At 39.0% G+C, this 21,955-nt stretch overlaps 1 protein-coding gene across 1 annotated transcript in view; it reads left to right on the top strand.

Moving 5' to 3' along the window:
* Positions 1 to 10,524: 10,524 nt before the first annotated feature.
* SEC62 (SEC62 homolog, preprotein translocation factor) overlaps positions 10,525 to 21,955 on the top strand; it is a 33,414-nt gene continuing 21,983 nt past the window's right edge. The window contains exons 1-3 of the mRNA XM_068976660.1: positions 10,525 to 10,587; positions 19,331 to 19,439; positions 20,642 to 20,747. Coding sequence (XP_068832761.1) covers positions 10,552 to 10,587; positions 19,331 to 19,439; positions 20,642 to 20,747 — 251 coding nt within the window. The 5' untranslated portion in view covers positions 10,525 to 10,551. The remainder of the gene's footprint in view (positions 10,588 to 19,330; positions 19,440 to 20,641; positions 20,748 to 21,955) is intronic.

Genomic DNA, 21,955 nt, shown 5'->3' with positions numbered 1-21,955 from the left:
ACCAATACAGTATACTAATGCATATATATGGAATTTAGAAAGATGGTAACAACCCTGTATGCGAGACTGCAAAAGAGACACAGATGTATAGAACAGTCTTTTGGACTCTGTGAGAGAGGGAGAGGGTGGGATGATTTGGGAGAATGGCACTGAAACATGTATAATATCATATATGAAACGAATCACCAGTCCAGGTTCGATGCAGGATACAGAATGCTTGGGGCTGGTGCACTGGGATGACCCAGAGGGATGGTATGGGGAGAGAGGTGGGAGAGGGGTTCAGGATGGGGAACACGTGTATACCTGTGGCAGATTCATGTTGATGCATGGCAAAATCAATACAATATTTTAAAGTAATTAACCTCCAATTAAAATAAATAAATTTATATTTTCATGTTTGGGAACGCATGTAAGAATTAAAGATTTTAAAATTAAAAAAATATAAAAAACTAAAAAATATATATATAGACATCTTGCTTCAAGCCAGTGCAGTGGCTCAAATGATGGCATCAAATCAATTAGAACTGGAAGGAACTTTATTAAATAGATTGTTATCTTGATTATAATCTGTGTGCAGGAGGGATGAGAGGAATAAGGAAAATAGTCTACCGATCCAATTGTTTCAGAATCCTATCTTAGCACTCAGTAAATATTTGAGATAAATAAATGAGACCGTTCAGAGGCCAAAAGCAAAACTAACTCCACAGAAATATATGGAACCTAAAGGAAAAATAATTGTTTCATCATTTCTATTTTTGCACATCATCAATTCTTTTATTCACAGTATCTAACACTGTCCTTACAGGGTAGGTTCAGTAAACTCAAGAATGATGGAAAAGCAACTAGTTCTTTTCTCTCATGTGATTCTGAAGATAGTATGGCAACTTTACAGATGGTGCTAGTGATAAGAACCCATCTGCCAATGCAAGAGACCTAACAGACATGGGTTCAATCCCTGGGTCGGGAAGATCCCCTGGAGAAGGGCATGGCAACCCACTCCAATATTCTTGCCTGGAGATCCCATGGACAGCGGAGCCTGGTGGGCTACAGTCCACAGGGTCACAAAGAGTCAGACACAACTGAAGCGACTTAGCACACACAAAGTAACTATACCAGGTACCTCTGTTCCCAAGCACTTGTTGGCTATTCCTGCTGATTTCATATAATGGTGAGACTAGAGAAGACCAAGAGCACTGCAAGCAAATGATTTACAGCAACCAAAGACACGGAGAAGGCAATGGCACCCCACTCCAGTACTCTTGCCTGGAAAATCCCATGGATGGAGGAGCGTGGTAGGCTGCAATCCATGGGGTCTCTAAGAGTCGGACATGACTAAGCGACTTCACTTTCACTTTTCACTTTCATGCATTGGAGAAGGAAATGGCAACCCACTCCAGTGTTCTTGCCTGGAGAATCCCAGGGATGGGGGAGCCTGGTGGGCTGCCGTCTATGGGGTCGCACAGAGTCGGACACGACTGAAGCGACTTAGCAGTAGCAGCAGCCACCAAAGACAGCAAAACATACACCAGTTTTACCTTCTTCAAATAAAAAGACTTTCACTCGGTTCACGTTATTTCCAATAACAATATAATTTGAAAGTTAAAGAACAAGATAGCTTAAAGCATGCTCAAAACTTTCCCGTTGTTTCAAGCACTTTGTCTTTCCCTATGAACACAGACAATTGTCCCATTAAACTGAAATGCTTGTATGAGATTTAACACAGCTGACCTTCTCTCTCAAAAACATTCATCTACACTTCTAAGTTAGAAAAAGATTATTTAAATGTTTTTGATTCTTTCATTATTTATTTTAGGTAACCAAAGAATGTGTCTCTATTGTTCCATGTTATGCCATTGATGGCAGTTTGTCCCTTATTTAGCATGTACAAGCATAACAATCAAGAGAGTAATATGACCATGAGAATTAATGCGAAGCACTCACTGCCCAAGAGGTGGGCTTCCCTGGTGGCTCAGCAGTGAAGAACCCACCTGCCAGTGCAGAAGACGCAGGAGATACGGGTTTGATCCCTGGGTCAGGAAGATCCCTTGGAGAAGGGAATGGCAACCCACTCCAGTATTCTTGCTGGGAAAATCCCATGAACAGAGGAGCCTGGCAGGCTACAGTCCATGGGATCACAAAGAGTAGGACACAACTGAAGCAACTGAACACACCCAAGAGGTGGTAGATAGGGTAAGATAGGGCCAACGGAATGCAGGCACAATCCCCTCCTCGCCCCACCCAACCAGGGTTTCCCAAAAGCCAGAGCTTTGGGGGAGGCTCGAGATCACCAAGGACACTTCAACCACAGCCCACTTGGTTCTCTGAAGAACTCACACAGCATGTCTTGGCTAATTTTCTTCATTAAAAATAACTTTTTCCCTTATTCCAAAAGCAATGCATGTTTATTATGCAGAATATAAACATTTAAGAGTAACAAAAAAAAGAAGAAAGTGGGTGAGAGTAGCCTTTAATTTCCCCTCTTAGAAAGGACCAAGGTTAACATTTTGGTGTATAGTCTAAGCTCACTCACTCTGTCTCCCTCTCTGGGATTTTATTATATAAATAGCCTTTTGAACATCTTTATACACCATTCATTTTCTTCATCTTTTATTCCTCAGAGAACCAAACACAGTCCTACATGAGGAAGTATTCAATAAAAAGATGAATGGCTGAATGTTCAAATCTGCTCCTTTTTTCACATGCTGCTAGAGCTAACAGAGGAACTTGCTCTATCACTCTGCTGCCATGCGCCTGCCAAAGGAATACCAGGTTTTGGGACTCATCTGAAACCACTAAGAAATCGCAGTATTTGTTAACTCCACCAGAAAACCCTTCTTAAAAGGAGTGCTTCACAGTGAGGAAACCCTTACCTTGCAACTAGCAGATTCAGGTTTGACTTCTTTAAGCTTCCACCTTCTAATCTGTAAAGTGAAGGCACTGACCTATGACCTAAATAGGATCCTGAGCAGTTCATATTCTCTATCTTTATGTGTCTGTCTATCCATCCAACCAACCAAACATGCATACGTGTGTGTATATATATTTAGAATTTTTTTCAGTGAAGAAAGGAGCCAAGTGCTAGGCTTTGAGGTGCTATGACAAAATCTGGGGTTGTTGCTTGTTTTCTAAAAACTGAAAGTCTTAGAAGAAATTTAGCCAACACGTTTTCATGTCCACAAACACTTTCTGTGGCTGATTTGGGAAAATCAAAAGCATGAAAACCAAAAAAGAAAAATAATGAAAGCATCTCTCTACATGTAGCTTTTATTAATTCTCAGTCAGATGATTGTGGTTCTCTCTAAAGCTCCCTTTTTGGTTTCATAACCCTTTCACACTCTGTTGTATGATTTTCAAAATACTCCCTCCCCACATTTCCAAGGTTACAAGCAGAGAATCGTTCTTCACCGATCTGTGAATAATGAGTTCTGTTTGGTAAGAGAACTTGACAACTGAAGCAAAAGAAATCCTGACATTAAAACAGGTTGAGACAGGAAAATGATTAGTAACTCGTGTCTGGGTGGAAAGGCATTATGAACTTTCAACACCTACCCATTCCGTCCTGTCAAGCTCGGAGCCATGTTAAAACCCCATAATTCAGAAAGACACATGTAGTGCAGTGTTCACTGCAGCACAATTTACAAGAGCCAGGCATGGAAGCAACTTGAGTCCATCAACAGATGAATGGGTAAAGAAGACATGAGATATATATATGGGTATATATATATATACACACACACACAATAGGGTGTATATATAACAAGGAACAAAGCTGGGTCATTTGTAGTGATGTGGATGGACCTAGAATCTATCATACAGAGTGAAGTCAGGAAGAAAAAAAATAAATATCACTATTAATGCGCATATATGGGGCTTCCCTCATAGCTCAATTGGTAAAGAATCTTCCTGCAATGCAGGAGACCCTGGTTCGATTCCTGTGTTGGGAAGAGCCCCTGGAGAAGGGATAGGCTACCACTCTGGTATACTTGGGCTTCCCTTGTGGCTCAGCTGGTAAAAAATCTGCCTGCAACGTGAGAGATCTGGGTTCAATCCCCGGGTTGGGAAGATCCCATGGAGAAAGGAACAGCTACCTACTGCAGTATTCTGGCCTAGAGAATTCCATGGACTGTACAGTCCATGGGGTCACAATGAGTCAGACACGACTGAGTGACTTTCACTTTCATTAGAAATCTAGAAAAAATGGTACAGATGAACCTATTTGCAGGGCAGAAATAGAGATGCAAACGTTGAGAACCAAATTAAAATATAGCTGATTTACAATGTTGTGCTCGTTTCAAGTGCACAGAAAAGTGATTCAGTTTCATATGTATATTCTTTTTTAGATTCTTTTCCATTATAGGTTATTACAGGATAATGAGTGTGGTTCTCTGTGCTATATAGTAGTCCTTGTTGGTTATCTAGTTTATATAAAATAGTATGCATGTTTTAATCCCAAATTCCTAATGTATCCCTCTCCGACACACAGTTCTTTTCATTAATACAGTAAGCAACTTTTACCAAGGGTCATACTCTGCCAGAGGTCTGTGCTCTACGTCAGAGGTAAGTTCTACCTCAGTGGTCTCAATCTACATCTCCTCTGAAGCTAGTGTTCTGTTTGGGTCTGACTTACCAGATCAGGCTTTATTTCCTCTTATAAGGAGCTCCCGTTGTCCTCATGCCCCACACTGTTCTTTCCAAAACTCTGACTCCCCATGTCCATCACACATGTTGTATATGCCTTCAGAGTTCAAGGTCTTTTTCTTGGAAAGATGTTCAGCCCCAGTGCAGATCCATGGATAAAAACAGATTCACAGTGAGAGAGAAATCTCTATCGTCCTCTCTACAAAACCACATAAGTTCTTTCCAGATCAGCCCCAACCAAAAAAAAAAAAAAAGAAAAAAACAGCTCCACAGATACCACAAAAGGAAACAATTCTTAGGGGTAGGGATGGAGGTTGTCATATTAATTCTCATTCACAATTCCTAACTGATGGCCTCTAGAGAGTCAAGCCACATAGATAATTGGAAGAGTAAATTAATAAATAAACTATTTCTTACAATATTATTCCAATTAATATATGTAGAAGGAATGATAACAATCGAAAGTCAGCATTTGGCAAACACAACAGTAATAATTATTTCAGGCAAAGATAATTAATGAGTGCTAAGATGAGTGGTCAAAAGTATGCTGGAAAGCAGAATATTTACCTGGTTTCAAAGTAACCCCCCTTAGATGTTAACTAATTTCAAACGGAAGAACTGTAACTAAGTGGTCAAGTTTAGTATCACCAGTGACAGAACGCATCAACTTCCTTCCTCCTAACAGAACATGCTGAGCAGGGTACACTGTCACTTCTGTGATAGTCTTGCCAAAAATGCACAATCTTAATATTCAGTTCAGTTCAGTTGCTCAGTCATGTCTGACTCTTTGCGACTCTATGAATTTCAGCATGCCAGGCCTCCCTGTCCATCACCTACTCCCGGAGTTCACCCAAACTCACATCCATCAAGTCAGTGATGCCATCCAGCCATCTCATCCTCTGTTGTCCCCTTCTCCTCCTGCCTCCAATCCCTCCCAGCATCAGAATCTTTTCCAATGAGTCAACTCTTCTCATGAGGTGGCCAAAGTACTGGAGTTTCAGCTTTAGCATCATTCCTTTCAAAGAAATTCCAGAGCTGATCTCCTTCAGAATGGACTGATTGGATCTCCTTGCAGTCCAAGGGACTCTCAAGAGTCTTCTCCAACACCACGGTTCAAAAACATCAATTCTTCGGCACTCAGCTTTCTTCACAGTCCAACTCTCACAACCATACATGACCACTGGAAAAACCATAGCCTTGACTAGACGGACCTTTGTTGGCAAAGTAATGTCTCTGCTTTTCAATATGCTATCTAGGTTGGTCATAACTTTCCTTCCAAGGAGTAAGCGCCTTTTAATTTCATGGCTGCAATCACCATCTGCACTGATTTTGGAGCCCCAAAAAATAAAGTCTGACACTGTTTCCACTGTTTCCCAACCTATCTGCCATGAAGTGATGGGACCAGATGCCATGATCTTCATTTTCTGAATGTTGAGCTTTAAGCCAACTTTTTCACTCTCCTCCTTCACTTTCATCAAGAGGCTTTTTAGTTTCTCTTCACTTTCTGCCATAAAGGTGGTGTCATCTGCATATCTGAGGTTATTGATATTTCTCCTGACAATCTTGATTCTAGCTTGTGGTTCTTCCAGCCCAGCGTTTCTCATGATGTACTCTGCATATAAGTTAAATAACGGGTGACAATATACAGCCTTGATGTACTCCTTTTCCTATTTGGAACCAGTCTGTTGTTCCATGTCCAGTTCTAACTGTTGCTTCCTGACCTGCATATAGGTTTCTCAAGAGGCAGGTTAGGTGGTCTGGTATTCCCATCTCTTTCAGAATTTTCCACAGTTTATTGTGATCCACACAGTCAAGGCTTTGGCATAGTCAATAAAGCAGAAAAACGTGCTTTTCTGGAACTCTCTTCCTTTTTTCCATGATCCAGCGGATGTTGGCAATTTGATCTCTGGTTCCTCTGCCTTTTCTAAAACCAGTTTGAACATCTGGCAGTTCACGGTTCACATATTGCTGAAGCCTGGCTTGGAGAATTTTGAGCATTACTTTACTAGCATGTGAGAGTGCAATTGTGCGGTAGTTTGAGCATTCTTTGGCATTGCCTTTCTTTGGGATTGGAATTCGGTTTATCATATTTTATTTTGATTTAAACATATTTATATTAAATTTGTTCTTTGTGGTAACAGCATTAAGTCACTGACATTATCAGTTAACATATATTAAAGTGCTTTTATAAAAACAATGCCCCAGAAGATCTGGCCATTATTTGCTATGCTTCCCTACAATTTTTTTCTTTTCAGTTTAGTCATACATAAATACTTAACATACCAAATGGACCCAGAGGAAGTGTTATTTAAAACAAAAACCTAAATGTATCAGTGTCCAGTTTGCATATCCCTGATCAATGGAAATACACATTTACATACTATTTATTCCCTTCTACTTCCTGGGATGGTAGCTCCCAGGAAACTGAATTCTTCAAGTCCTCACCTATTCATCAGTCCTCCAGTGAGGGTATCAAATCACAGAACTCTTTGCTTAGCAGAGCATGGTAATGAGTTTTTATATTTATGTATCCAAAGGAATCTTATAAAGAGTAAAGACATCAAATTCTCTACTCCATATGGCAAGAGAAATTCTGAGTTTCAGAGACAGCCCTGGGGAGAAGAAGTTAGAGTCAAGGGGTAAAGAGCAGTTTTGCTTTGACAAAAGAAAGGGAAAGAGGCAATATCCTTCATTTGGGAAAGAAATAAAAGCCAAGTGACAGGAATGAGATTGCAAATTCAAAAGGAAATCAGAGCAACAGGAGAAAACTCACCACTACCACCATCAAAGATATAATGGGGTGATGATAAGAATGCTTGAGCTATTTTTATATAGATATTAAGTAGATGTTAGACCCAGAATGTGACATTTGGGTTATAACTGTAAACTTAGTCATTCTTAATGTTGCTATACACAACTGAGGAGAATGGGCAGGGGGCAGTTAACAATGAACAGAAGATAGTCTATAGAGTATAGAGAGGGTGGAATTGGGGGGAATGATTAGGAGGCTTTTGCAACAACAGTTCAGGTAGGAAGTGATAAAGACTTGATCAAAGCAATGGCAGTAGGAAAGATGAGGAAGGGAAGATTCCAAACATCTCAGCTGTAGACTCAACAGGATTGTTGACTGACCGGTTGGGATAACTTCCTTGAAGGTTTCTAGCATGAGTGATTAAGTGAACAGTGATGCAGTTATAAGTTTAAAAATACAGTAAAAGGGACAGATTTTGCCAGGGAAATGGTGATTTCTAGTTGGCCATTAATTGGAGATATATAGAAGACAGTTAGAAATATACATTTATGCAGTATTTTGGAATTAAGCTATTAAAATGTAAAAGAATCTCCAGAATGTATAGAGAAAAAGGAAGAAGATGAACGTGGAAGCATGGTGACCATGAACATTGACAAGCTAGGTAAAGAGAGAGGAGTCAAAAGAGAAACAAGAAGGAAGAACCCAATATCACAAATGCCAAAGAAGGAGCATAAATTAAGTGCATGGTCAATATTGTCAAATTCTTAATATGATGCTGCAAAAGAAGCTATCGAATTTGACGTGAATTATTAATGGATGGTGGAGGTAGAAACCAAAGTGTTTGAACCTGAGTCTCTTGTGTCTCCTGCATTGGCAGGTGGATTCTTTATCACTGAGCCACCTGGGAAGCCCATTCTCCAAATACAACAGTACAAAACAGATCTACCCTGATTCTGGGTGGGGAGGCCTGAAGGAAATAAACACATTTCATATCGTATTGTTTTGGGTTAATCAGTAAGAATCACTTTTTCCTTCACCCCTCTCTGACTATACATACCTTGATTCTAGATTATAGATGGAAAAGGAACCAAAGGACTTGTTGATACTGTTTCTGGAGTGCAGAATTTCATAGTTCAAAAATGAACTTCAGCTATCTTATTTTATAAAAGAATAGGCATCAAGATGCCACTATTCACCTTATTACATACATACTATGGAAAACAGATAATTTTCTAATGATATATGTTCAACATAACATTAAGTGAAAAAGGCATATTATGCAATATGATCTCAATTGGAGGAAAGGGAGAAATATATAAGTACACACAAAGTATAAATACTAGAAAAAAATAAACTAAAATGATAACAGATTTTTGAGTGGTAGCATTAGGGATTTTTATTTCCTTCATCTTGCTTTTCTACATTTTTCCAATTTTCTACTATTTAAAATGCTTTAAAACCTCCGTTAAAGTCACGAGAATTTCTATCTAGAAACACTTACTAGCAATTTAAGCCCATTCTCTTTATCTGGGCAACTCTAAAATAACAATGATGACACCACCCTTACAGAAAGAAGCAAAGAAGAAATAAAGAGCCTCTTGATGAAAGTGAAAAAGCTGACTTAAAACTCAACATTCAGAAAACTAAGGTCATGGCATCCGGTCCCATCATTTCATGGCAAACAGAAGGGGAAACAATGGAAACAGTGACAGACTTTATTTTTGAGGGGGCTCCAAAATCACTGCAGATGGTGACTGCAGCCATGAAATTAAGAGACACTTACTCCTTGGAAGAAAAGTTATGACCAACCTAGATACCATATTGAAAAGCAGAGACATTACTTTGCCAACAAAGATCCGTCTAGTCAAAGCTATGGTTTTTTCAGTAGTCATGTATGAATGTGAGAGTTGGACTACAAAGAAAACTGAGCATCTAAGAATTGATGCTTTTCAACTGTGGTGTTGGAGAAGACTCTTGAGAGTCCCTTGGACTGCAAGGAGATCCGACCAGTCCATCCTAAAGGAAATCAGTCCTGAATATTCATTGGAAGGACTGGATGCTGAAGCTGAAACTCCAATACTTTGGCCACCTCATATGAAGAACTGACTCATTGGAAAAGACCCTTATGCTGGGAAAGCTTGAAGGCAAGAGGAGAAGGGGAGGACAGAGGATGAGATGGTTGGACGGCATCACCGACTGGATGGACATGAATTTGAGTAAGCTCCGGGAGTGGGTGATAGACAGGGTGGCCTGCTGCAGTCCATGGGGTCGCAAAGAGTCAGACACGACTGAGCGACTGAACTCACTCACTCAAAATAACAATAGTTATAACTAGTCTCCCAGGTAACCCTGTGATCTTCTTAATTTCAACTTCTTAGATGTTCTCTATTTATCTTATTAGTTCCTCGTACCTCCCTGAGTTCTGACTCTTGAATTCTAAAAGAGCGTTTTGAGAAGCAACGTGGAAAATGGAATGCGGAATCCAAAGTTTGTGTCAGATGAGCCCAACTACTCTCTACATTGTATGGGGAAAGATAATTGGGCTTCAGTCTAGGATGTGCCATTTACTAACCGTGGAGCCTTAGATAAACCAGTTCATATCGCTGCACCTCCGCTGTCTCAGTTTTCCCACCTTCAAAATGGGAGTAGAATTTACAAATGGAGTATGGATAGGGCAGGGCTCACTAGCAAAAAAGTAAGTATCACAGTCAAAGACTGTCTAGAATTCCATCCACTGCTATGCTGTGTCACTTCAGTCGTGTCCGAATTCCACAGGTCCCAGTAAATCCTAGGGGAAAAGCTCCACCCCAAACCGACTGACTCCGAGGGGTGGGGCCCCGGAATCTGTATTTTAACAGCTTTCCAGGTGAGTCAGATGTCTAGTGAAGAGGACTCTTTCCAGTCCTCCAGCTCTTTGACCCACTTATTAACTTCCTTCTGGTCCCAGCGATTTCCAGTTCCCGCAAAAAAAGGAGCCGAAGAAAGAGGGGAGAAAAAGTATATCCAGGGTCGGAGCGGCCGATACCGGTCACTCACCAGCTTCCTTCCTCCCCCGGCGCCAGCCGCCAGGTTACATAACGGGTCCCGCGGCGCGCTCTCGCGAGGTTTCCACCGCCCCCCGCCTCGGTCCACGTCAGAGGGAACCGGGCGGAGCGGCCAACATGGCGGAACGCAGGCGACACAAGAAGCGGATTCAGGTAGCAAAGCCGAACCCTTGGGTAGGGGGCTTTAGGGCGCTCGGAAGTGGAAGATGCTGGGAAAACTCCCGGGAAGGGCGAGCGAAATCGAGGACGAGGTGGGGTGGGGTTCCACCGCGAGGCCGCAGGTTGTGGGCTGCGTCGTTGTGAGGGGCCTGAGGAAGGGCGGCGTTGGAGACAGCGGAGGTGCTGGGGCTGCAGCGGAAGGCAGCAGGAGCTGCGCTCGGAATCGGCCGTGGAGGCGCGGCCGTCAGTTCAAGGTTCCGGTGGAGGCGCCGGCCTGGGCCTGTGCTGGGAGGTCAGCGCCCTCCGAGCACAGACATCGACCCTCTCGAGCTCCTCCCCTCCCTTCTCCACCCCATCTTTTCGCCTTAGCTGTCCCGAAATTGAGGCCACGGTAACTAGGGTAGAACGTGGAGGACTGACCTAAAGCTACCCGTTCTTTGTGCGCGGATAGAAGGACCGTAGGAGGTGGGAGTGAGCGGGATTTGGTCAGCTGTCCCGAGGCCCAGGCGGCGAACTGCGTATCCAGGTGTTCGTTTGCTAGTACCCTCCTTTCTCCTTTTTATTATGAACGTAAGCGTCCAGTTGAAGCTTTGTGGCTTTCTTTCAGCGACAGTGTAAATAAACAAAACTCTCAACGAGCGGGTACTGCAACGAGCGGGTCGCGCCCAGGAACGTTTGACATGGCAGTGTGTCATCCTCATAACCTACATAGCATCCCTCCCTCATTCCACAGGCCTGTCATCTGTGTATTTCTTCCCTACAATTTTCCCCTGTTGTTCATGCTCTCTGCTGAGAGGATTAAACATGTGGAACATCTTAGATTCAGGATGTGTGTCTGCTTGTTAGTTTATGTGCCTAGAAACCTTCATATGTCATCATAAATTGGGCATGTTGTAAATTGTTAATATGCTAATCACAAATTGTTACACTCATTTTCTTTCTGTTCCTTACTATTTCATTGCTTAGAATGACTTTCTGTCTGATGTTTTATTTCCCTGTTTAAAAAAAGTTTATCACTTACACCATGGGTAATTTAGGTATGCAAGTTAAAATTATCCTTAAAAGTCTGAAGTACTAGGGGGAAAAAAAGATGTGATCAGTAAATCTGGAATTTTGGAATTGGGAAGAAATAAGAAAGTAGTTTCAAATAGAGTACAGAAGGGGACCAAAATGAGACAAATCCTGCCCCCTCCCCCAAGTTCAGACAAGTCATAAAACCAAGGCTTAAGTTTATTGTGAAAGAAGTTTATAATTATACTATTCCTAGTCTTTCAAAATTTAATGTTATTGGTCAGTTGTGGATACATAATATTTTTATTAGAATTTGTATTGAAGTTGTCAATACTTACTGAATTTCTTATATTTACACATATGGTACATTTTATGGCCCTAAATAAGCTTTTTTTTTTAATTTCAACTGTTCTTTACTGTGGTCACAAAGGTGATCTTAATTTACTTTGAATAGCTGCTCTATTTCAATTGTGATCTCATATTAAGCAAAAAGATTAAAAACTGGTATAGCAGTGGTAGTGACTGGGAGCTAAAACTTGAGCCATACTGTGCCTGTTTGTACCCCAGTGTCAGTAATTATTAGCTGTGTAACTTTGGTCAAATTACTTAGCTTTTTTCCTCTATTTCCAAATCCATAAGAAGGAATATTTACCTTGAAAAGAGATCCTCTTTGGATTGTGGTGGAAAAAATACATGAGTGGATGACTTGTTATTAAAGGTTATAAAAGCTGTGAAAATAGTATTTGGTACATAACTCTCTTTTTCCACCTCCCTGAGGATGAAGGGTTTAGGATAACTTTTTTTGGTTTGTGCTAAGCACTCTGATATGCTGAAGAAAGATTAACAGTTACCTATTCAGTAAATAAACCTTTGAGTTGTGAGTGCCATAAAAAATTTTTTACTTACTATTGTTTAATTGTGGATTAGCAAAGTGTGTGAGGATCTGATTGTTAAAAATCAAGTTGTTATACTGCTAAGTGAAAATAAATGACATTTCTCAAATCTTCCAACTTTTCTATATAGCTATGCTGTGTGGAAGGAATGTTACAGAGCTCTTGGGCATGCTACTTGGAGTACTACTATGCAGTCTCAGCAGATTAATAAAAATATACAGTAGCTTATCAATCTCCCTTTTTTTTCCCTCAAGGAATCAGAAACTATAATATTGGCATTACTTTAGACAAAAAGATCAAATGTAGTGGCCATGTTTACAGTTGAAGTTACAGAAAAAATCCTATTGTAAGACTTTTAGACAAAAAGTTCTGTAATATCAACTCGATTTCCTGTTGTTTGTTACTTGATGTTTCATGTTTACAAAAGATTTCTACAGATAATAGAATTAGGGACCTTGAATTGTAATTTATATGTTGAGGGAGAGGATTGCTACATGTATGTTCGGGGTTTTAAAAAGTAGTTAATCTGTATGCTTTTTCTGGGATAGCCTAATTTTAGATTTCTGGTATTCCATCAAAGTTGGAAGCAAGAGGACTATTTCGTCACATTTCCTTCTTGGACTCACTTTACTGCCACTGAAAACCAAAAGTGAGCTATGTGTTCATTGACATTACATTGGGAAGTTTTCTTGTTTGAGATTCCCAAGTGAAAGGGATCTCAATTCAAATTAATAAAATATTTGAAAACAAATAATTGTTAGTTTTCTAAGATATGCAACCATGTAAGTTCAGGAACATACAATTAATGCTTATAGGTTAACAAAGTGCTGTTTACTAGAAAGGTTAGCTTAAAATCCTAGTACCATCAAATTTTAGAGTTGAAAAGGATTTTCAAATTGGGTTTTTTGGAAGCCTCAGTAGTCACTACTATACTACCATTATCCCTCATCCTTTAAGCTACTATGTGACTTTAAGCAAATGGTTTATCTAAGATCTCCTCTGGCTTTCAGATTTTAACTTGAAACCTATTTGCATTTTCACAAATATTTTACACTGCTTGTGAAAGTGTTTGTCGCTCAGTCGTGTCTGACTATGCGACCCCATGGGCTGTATGTAGCCCACCAGGTTCCTCTGTCCATGGCATTCTCCAGACAGAAATACTGGAATAGGTAGCCCTTCTCCAAGGGATCTTCCTGATCTAGGGGTGGAACCCTGGTCTCCCACATAGCAGGCAAATTCTTTACCATCTGAGACAATACTGCTTGTATAAAAATACAAATTGACAATTGGTGCCCTAATCTATTTCTTTTGCTCAGTTTATTCAACAAGCTTATTTATTACCTAAAGCCTCTTGATGAAAGTGAAAGAGGAGAGTGAAAAAGTTGGCTTAAAGCTCAACATTCAGAAAACGAAGATCATGGCATCCGGTCCCATCACTTCATGGGAAATAGATGGGGAAACAGGGGAAACAGTGTCAGACTTTATTTTTTTGGGCTCCAAAATCACTGCAGATGGTGACTGCAGCCATGAAATTAAAAGACGCTTACTCCTTGGAAGAAAAGTTATGACCAACCTAGATACCATATTGAAAAGCAGAGACATTACTTTGCCAACAAAGATCCGTCTAGTCAAGGCTATGGTTTTTCCAGTAGTCATGTATGGATGTGAGAGTTGGACTGTGAAGAAGGCTGAGTGGCGAAGAATTGATGCTTTTGAACTGTGGTGCTGGAGAAGCCTCTTGAGAGTCCCTTGGACTGCAAGGAGATCCAACCAGTCCATTCTGAAGGAGATGAGCCCTGGGATTTCTTTGGAAGGAATGATGCTAAAGCTGAAACTTCAGTACTTTGGCCACCTCATGCGAAGAGTTGACTCATTGGAAAAGACTTTGATGCTGGGAGGGATTGGGGGCAGGAGGAGAACGGGACAACAGAGGATGAGATGGCTGGATGCCATCACCGATTCGATGGACGTGAATCTGAATGAACTCCGGGAGTTGGTGATGGACAGGGAGGCCTGGCGTGCTGTGATTCATGGGATCGCAAAGAGTCGGACATGACTGAGTGACTGAACTGAAGATTATTTCTGTTGAATAAATTGATTTTAAAATTTTTTCATCATTTTGAGGGTAGGAGAATGAGGGAGCAGAAATTCTAAGTTAAAAATTCTGTAAGATTGAAGCCCATGGCTTACTGACTCTTGATCTAATTTTTTTTTTTCAAAAAGGTTATCTTAAGTACCGGCTAAAATAATATATAGCTAGAAGTGGTAACGGAGAAGGCAATGGCAACCCACTCCAGTACCCTTGCCTGGAAACTCCCATGGACGGAGGAGCCTGGTAGGCTGCAGTCCATGGGGTCGCTAGGAGTCGGACATGACTGAGAGACTTCACTTTGACTTTTCACTTTCATGCATTGGAGAAGGAAATGGCAACCCACTTCAGTGTTCTTGCCTGGAGAATCCCAGGGATAGGGGAGCCTGGTGGGCTGCTGTCCGTGGGGTCGTACAGAGTCAGACACGGCTGAAGCAACTTAGCAGCAGCAGCAGAAATGGTTACCCCAGTTTCATTGTAGTATTTTTTAATGTTGATGTATTCTGAAATAAAAAATAGTATTTGTTAAATAATTTAAAAAGAAAGTTCTACCCTAGCTTTCCATTTTTGTAATTTTGGAGTTGCAACTGCTGGCATCTTGTTGTTTGGGTTGGCAGTCTACCCTCAAAATGTATTGCTTCTTGGCTTGCTCATTCCAAGATGTTTGGCCTCATTCATTGAGCTACAAAGTTCCCTTCATTGGAGGGTTGATAAACTTGTTTCTCTCTTTGAGTGGCTGATGCTGTTCCCAAAAGACCTTCAATTTTGTCATTAGATTTCTGGAAAAGTTAGGAAAATATTCTCAAGGTAATGTGTATATAGACAGGAAGAAGATAAGACTGTTTCAGCCTGCAGCAGGGGAGCGGTGAGAAAGAAGATTCTGTGGCAGGCTCTTCTGTATTACTAGCTTCCCAAGTCATGTTACCTTGGTATGCTTCAATAACAATCTTTCTGGCTTCAAAGCCCCAGCAGATGGCACAAATCCTAAACTCTTAGAGGCAGCCTACAATATGTATAAGTTATATGTGGTGAAATGAACATGTCATATTTCACAGAAGATAATAGAAGTTTTTTAAGGATTTGAACTTGAAGGAAGAGCAAGGAAGATACCAGTTCTTTTGTACAAATATCTTAAGAATTCTAGTCAGATGTTTTAGGGAAGTTACTGATACTGAAAGAAAGTATCAATGAATAAGGAACTCTGTGTCTAGTTGAGAGAGATTATTCAAGTCCATGTTTTCTGGGCCTTTTCTGTTTATTCATGCTTAGTAGTGCCTTTACCAAGGAGGGGAAGGGAAGGAAGATAGAATACTTGAGTATGTTTTTGCAGTTGTGGAAAAGAGCTTGGTGAATTTGAAGTTAATTGTTAAAATGAGGTTTTTAAACTGTTGTGGATTCATGTAGAATCCGATTCCGTACTGTATAATAATAGAGTGAACTTTTCAGTTTCTTTTGGTTCCTTATAACATAGTTTACATGTGATGCCTGTATCAACAGTCAGTAGATTGGTACCATGTTTAGTTAATGGTTTGAGTGTTAGTATGAGTGTAGACTTGTCATGCCTAAAGTTGATGTGATTGTTTCCTCCCAGAATAACCTTCATTCCGAAATTCTATTATTGAAAAACTGTCCTTTTAGTTGATCAAACTAGAAATTTGACATCTTTTATTAATTTCATTCATCCTTTATCATTGAGTCCTTCCTATCAGTTCTAAACTTGAAATGTTTCAAATATCAAAATCCTTCTTAGTCCAGAGTATCATGTCACATCCTACTTGAACACTAACTAGTTTCCCTGCCTTATGCATTTATTCCCCAGTTCATTCTACATGTAGGCTCCAAAATAGTCATTTTTTTTCTCATTATGTCCTCCTCCTAGTCAAAAACTTTCTGTGACTTACAGGGTAAATTTAAAACTTCTCAGAATGCTTTGAATACTATTTAGCCCTATTATACTTACATGTACTTAGCCTCAAAATGCTTTCTAACTTGTCTCTAGTGAAACCAAATTTTATACTCATTTTCAGCCACAGTATTTTTATACTATTCATTCAGCTTATCATAAACTTGTTCATCTTTCAGAATCTAGGTCCCTTTTCCAGGAGATGTTTCATAGCTCCCATTTTGTACTCCTAAAATATTTTTCCTACCACTCATTTTGAAAAATAACAGTTGTTGTTTTGGATAGTTGTAACATACTGTAGGTATTGTGCCTTAACAAATTTTTGGTATTAACTGTAGCACCCAATGGTATTTTAGGGTAAACAACTCAGTAAGTGTATGTTTGAACAATTTACGTTTATCTCTATTCCCCCACATATCATTTTTAATCAAGCATATCCCAGTAACAAATCAGTCAATTAGATAAATCTTTAGATTGACAACAGATGTATTAACTGAGGGAAAAATTAAACATATATGGGTGTGATTATAAAATAGTATTGGTCTCTATAAAGCCAATTATACTATCTCATTATTACCAACTACTTATATAGTATGACTTTTTTGGCTGTATATGAACATACAGGATATTGTTTACTACTAGATAAGGCTTCTAGAAATTCAGTGTTACTCAGGCATAATTAAATGCTATCATTTTACGTATACTAATGTATTTTAGTGTGATTTCAAAAACCAAAACATAGAATACTTTTTAGCTTGTAAGGACTATATTTTGTGAAAGTGAAAGTTGCTCAGTCTTGTCCAACTCCTTGCGACCCCACGGACTGTACAGTCCATGGACTTCTCAAGGCCAGGATACTGGAGTGGACTGGACCCCAGATTAAATAATTATGAACACTGTAGATGGTAGTGAACTTGGTAGTGTTAAAGTTTGAATTTATAGCTTTTTAAGATTCTATTTTTCTGTGATATTTATTTTTATATATAAAAGTAAAGGTCTTTTATTCTTATAAATATTTGGTTTTTATTATAGTCTTCATTTGGATTGAATGGTTTGGGTTTTAATTTTTCTTTTTTTTTTTTTTCAATTTTTATTTTATATTGGCGTATAGTTGATTTACAATGTGTGGGTTTCTAGTTTTTATTGTCACAAATAGTAACCCACAAATGAGGTAGTATGACAGTATAAAAATCATGCACTGTGTTAATTGGCTGTTTGAAGCAGAGAAATTGGGAAATGCAAAGGAAGAAATCCAAGAAGTAGCTGCCTGGTGACCCAACAACAAGGGCACAGATTTTCCCTTCATCTCACAAATTACTCCTCTTTAGGATAAAGTTAAAGCTGAGACTTAGTTAGTTGTCCCTTATTTTCCGCAGACATAAGTGAATTCAGACTTCTTTGAAATTTGTGGAAAAACTGACGTAAATACAGATGATTTAGATAGTTTATTTTTCCTTTTTTTGTATTATTAGAATGTCTTGCCTAAAAGATAACTGTCTTCAGCATTATTTGTTCTCAGCAGTCTAGATTCTTGGCAGTTAATTCTTCACAGTTATTTGGCACTTTATTCATTTTAAGAAATAGACCTTCATGAAATCATTCACATTTAAATTATACGTTGCTAGAAATATTGCTTGAGTTCTCTATATATTGTGCTTAAAAATGTGAAGACAGTGCTTTTATTTTGATATTAGTAGCTTACAGCAGTAAGACAACTTCTAAAAGTAAAAAAAATACAAGATGTATATACAAATGTAAATTGCTCTCATTTTCTTCAGTATATGAGTGGGGAGAATAAGTACACTGCTTTTAACTACTCAAAACTAGTTCAGAAGATAAGGAAATAACAGCAAGATAGGAAATGATAAACAATGAAGTGGTAGAAAATTTGCAAGAAGGAATGGGAAAATTTTAGAAAACAGGGAAGGATTAAAGCAGCCTTTTCAAAACTCTTTGTTCACTTCCATTAATCAGTTCTTAAAGTGAAAGTCACTCAGCCATGTCTGATTCTTTGCAACCCTCTGGACTATACAGTCCATGGAATTCTCAGTCCATGGAATTCTCCAGGCCAGAATACTGGAGCCGTTCTCTTCTCCAGCGGATCTTCCCAACCCAGGGATCCAACCTAGGTCTTGTACATTGCAGGTGGGTTCTTTACCAGCTGAGCCACCAGGGAAGCCCTGTCAGTTTTAAATGAGAGTATAATTTACTTGTCTATTGCATTTAAAGGCAAGGTGAGAAAGGATTCCCTGAAAGTATCTAGAATTTGTAACCCTAAAACGAAAGGGAATACAAATCTTCAGCATCTCAAGTAGTATCTTGTATCTGGGACCACACTGGGACAGCTATCTTTGGTTAATTTGAGAACTCCTCCTGCAATCTCTAGTCTTTTGTTTAGGGTACATAACTTTGGCTGTTACTTAACATTTATTTATGGCACCTGTTTCTACTTACTTTGGCATTTGGGCACTCACTATTGACAACCTCTTAATGTTTTGAATTATTGTCTTATGGCTCTTAAAGAGAGACCAAGCAAGGGTAAAGATGAACTGGTACAAAGTGGTTACCATGCTGGAAAAACAACTCAAAATATATGCCTTGTAGCTGAAGCCAAGAGAGAAGCAACTTTGGGCCCTGTCAACTTGTATTTGAAAGATGTGTAATTTTTAAAATCTCCATTCTGTCTTTTGTATAGATAACCAGGTCTGCTCTAGAAAAAGCTTGAAAGAAAGGCCTGTAGTACACTTTAAAAGATTTTCAGAAAAGATCTGTAATTTATTCTTCAGTGTATGAATGTCTCAAGTAAATGATTACGTTAAATTTAATATTGTTACTTTGCAGGAAGTTGGTGAACCATCTAAAGAAGAAAAGGCTGTAGCCAAGTTTCTTCGATTCAACTGTCCAACAAAGTCCACCAATATGATGGGTCACCGGGTTGATTATTTTATTGGTAGGATTTCATATTTAAATTATGTTAGTGTACATATTTTAGAAGAAAAGAAAGAAAGTGAAGTCGCTCAGTTGTGCCCGACTCTCTGCGACCCCATGGATTGTAGCCTATCAGGCTTCTCTGTCCTTTGGATTTTCCAGGCAATAGTACTGGAGTGGATTGCTATTTCCTTCTCCAGGGGATCTTCCCGACCCAGGGGTCGAACCCGGGTCTCCCACATTGTAGACAGACGCTTAACCGTCTGAGCCACCACCTAATTTGGGGATAGGCAGATGTTTTAAAAGTGCTTTGCAAGAATGATTAGTGAAGCTAGGTGAGGGGCATATGGCACATGATTATCCTATTCTTTCCTTTCATGATTAAAAATGTCAATAGTAAAAATAAAGTACTTTTTAATGACATTTGAGATATTTTTATAATAAGATTTATTTTCAGTACTAATTTTTTATCAGATAGTACATGTACTTAATGATACTTTTTTTTTAAAACTCCAGCATAGAATTTAGTGTGAAACCAGTCTGTTGGAACCAAGTTGGGAGCTTTTTTTCTTCATATAATCTGAGCAACTTCATTATAAGCTAATATCATCTGTAGTATTGCCCCATAACTTACAAGTCAATAGTTGTTGAGTTTGCCTGTCTGATCAGTTAAGATTGAATTGCCATTATAGAGAAGAAATTGCTTTGTATTCTCTTTAGTGCTATAATTAATGATTTTGCTAGTCATTAAAAGTTTGAAAAATAGACATGCTATTCTTTTCAGATCTCATCTATTTAGCTTTTTCTAGTGACAGCAATAGATTGTTCACAGAACTTATTCCTTGGTGGGTAAAGCTTAGAGACAGAATTTCTCTTAACTGTGGTAGAGGACGATTTTTGGTTTGTCTTATATTTTGATTATTTGATAAGAGTGATATTTACATTTATTTTGAACTTTTTAAAGAACATTTTCTCATTAATTTATATTGCTTGAGTTAATATTTTTTATTTATCATTTATTTCACAGCATTACTTTAAAAAGCTGCTTATCAGTATGTTTCACAAATTGAGCTATTTGTCATGATTGTGTCAGACTTAAATTTTCTGTTGAACTTGGTTTTATTTTCGAATGCTAGAATGTTGAAATTTGCCTTATAGAATATTATTTAGATAGACTCAAGTTCTGCTGTATACTAAATTTAAAATAATTAATTTCTTCTTTAGCTTCTAAAGCAGTGGATTGCCTCTTGGATTCAAAGTGGGCAAAGGCCAAGAAAGGAGAGGAAGCTTTATTTACAACAAGGGAGTCTGTGGTTGACTACTGCAACAGGTACTCTTTATTTCTTAGTGAAGGATAATGTGACTAGTAATTTAAAAACGGTCTCCATGGTCCCAAAGCTCCTTCCCTGTTTTCATTGTTTAGTTCTGTTGCATCATAGCTCAAGCATGACTTTTACACATAACTTGGATATCTTCAGTATCTCAGGAAATGCATTTGTTTGGAGTTAGACCATCATATTTTTATAGTTTTTATTTGTGTTCTGTTAAATTTGTATATTTGCAGGCTGACTGAACTGAGGGATTAGCAATAAAAACATACACCAGTGCCTATCGTGAACATAAAAGTTCTTTCTTTTCTAGAGAAAATAGGTGGGGAGTCTTTTCCAAAACTTTGTCAGGGACTCCTAATTGGCCTGTTGTCCCTGTTGTTTGTGTGTCTACCCACTGAGCCATTAGCCAGGTACACTCTTCCATTTTGTTTGTGATTGCTATTGTATTCCTTCTGAAATCAAGGCAGCTGTGACATCTATCTTTTCTTGATTCCAAGATGAAGTGTAGACAGTTCAGTAACATATCCATGTGTTTTATACATACTTCTTCTTTGGGAAAAATGTTTCATGGTGAATGGTGTAAAAAAATCCATTCTCTGGGAGTCCAGTGGTTAGGACTCTGTTTCCACTCCAGGGGCCATAGGTTCGATCTCTGGTCAGGAATCTAAGATCCCTCATGCCATATGATATGCGCGCCCCCCCCCCCCAAAAAAAATCACTTTTCTCTTGGAAAGAAGTATGCTGGTTTTGTGGTCCCCCCCCCCCCTGCAGTTTTTCCCCTTGGTTTATTTACTACTTGAACATATTTATTAAGATGTTAGTAAATCAGATTGCTTCTGTGACAGTGAATTTTACAATTGTGGGAATTTGACATTTTAGATTATCTTACATATTTAGTAGGGAGATACACATAGCATTTACTAATATATTGATTAATGGCATTTAAAATGGCAGCCACATTTTAAGTCCTCAGTCATTGAGTTGTGTCTTAGTCTTTTTGATCCCAAGAACTGTAGCCTGTCAGGCTCCTTCTGTCCATGGAATTTTCCGGCAAGAATAGTGAAGTGAGTTGCTCTTTCCTTTTCCAGGGAATCTTCCTGACCAAGGGATCACACCTGAGTCTCCTGTATTGGCAGGAGGGTTCTTTACCATTGAGCCACCTAGGAAGCAGCAGCCACATGAGAACCCTCTTAAAAAACTGTGAAAA

The sequence above is a fragment of the Capricornis sumatraensis genome, chromosome 1 (assembly GCF_032405125.1).
Source record: "Capricornis sumatraensis isolate serow.1 chromosome 1, serow.2, whole genome shotgun sequence".
Taxonomy (NCBI): domain Eukaryota; kingdom Metazoa; phylum Chordata; class Mammalia; order Artiodactyla; family Bovidae; genus Capricornis; species Capricornis sumatraensis.
This window is presented reverse-complemented; position numbering and strand designations above follow the sequence as displayed.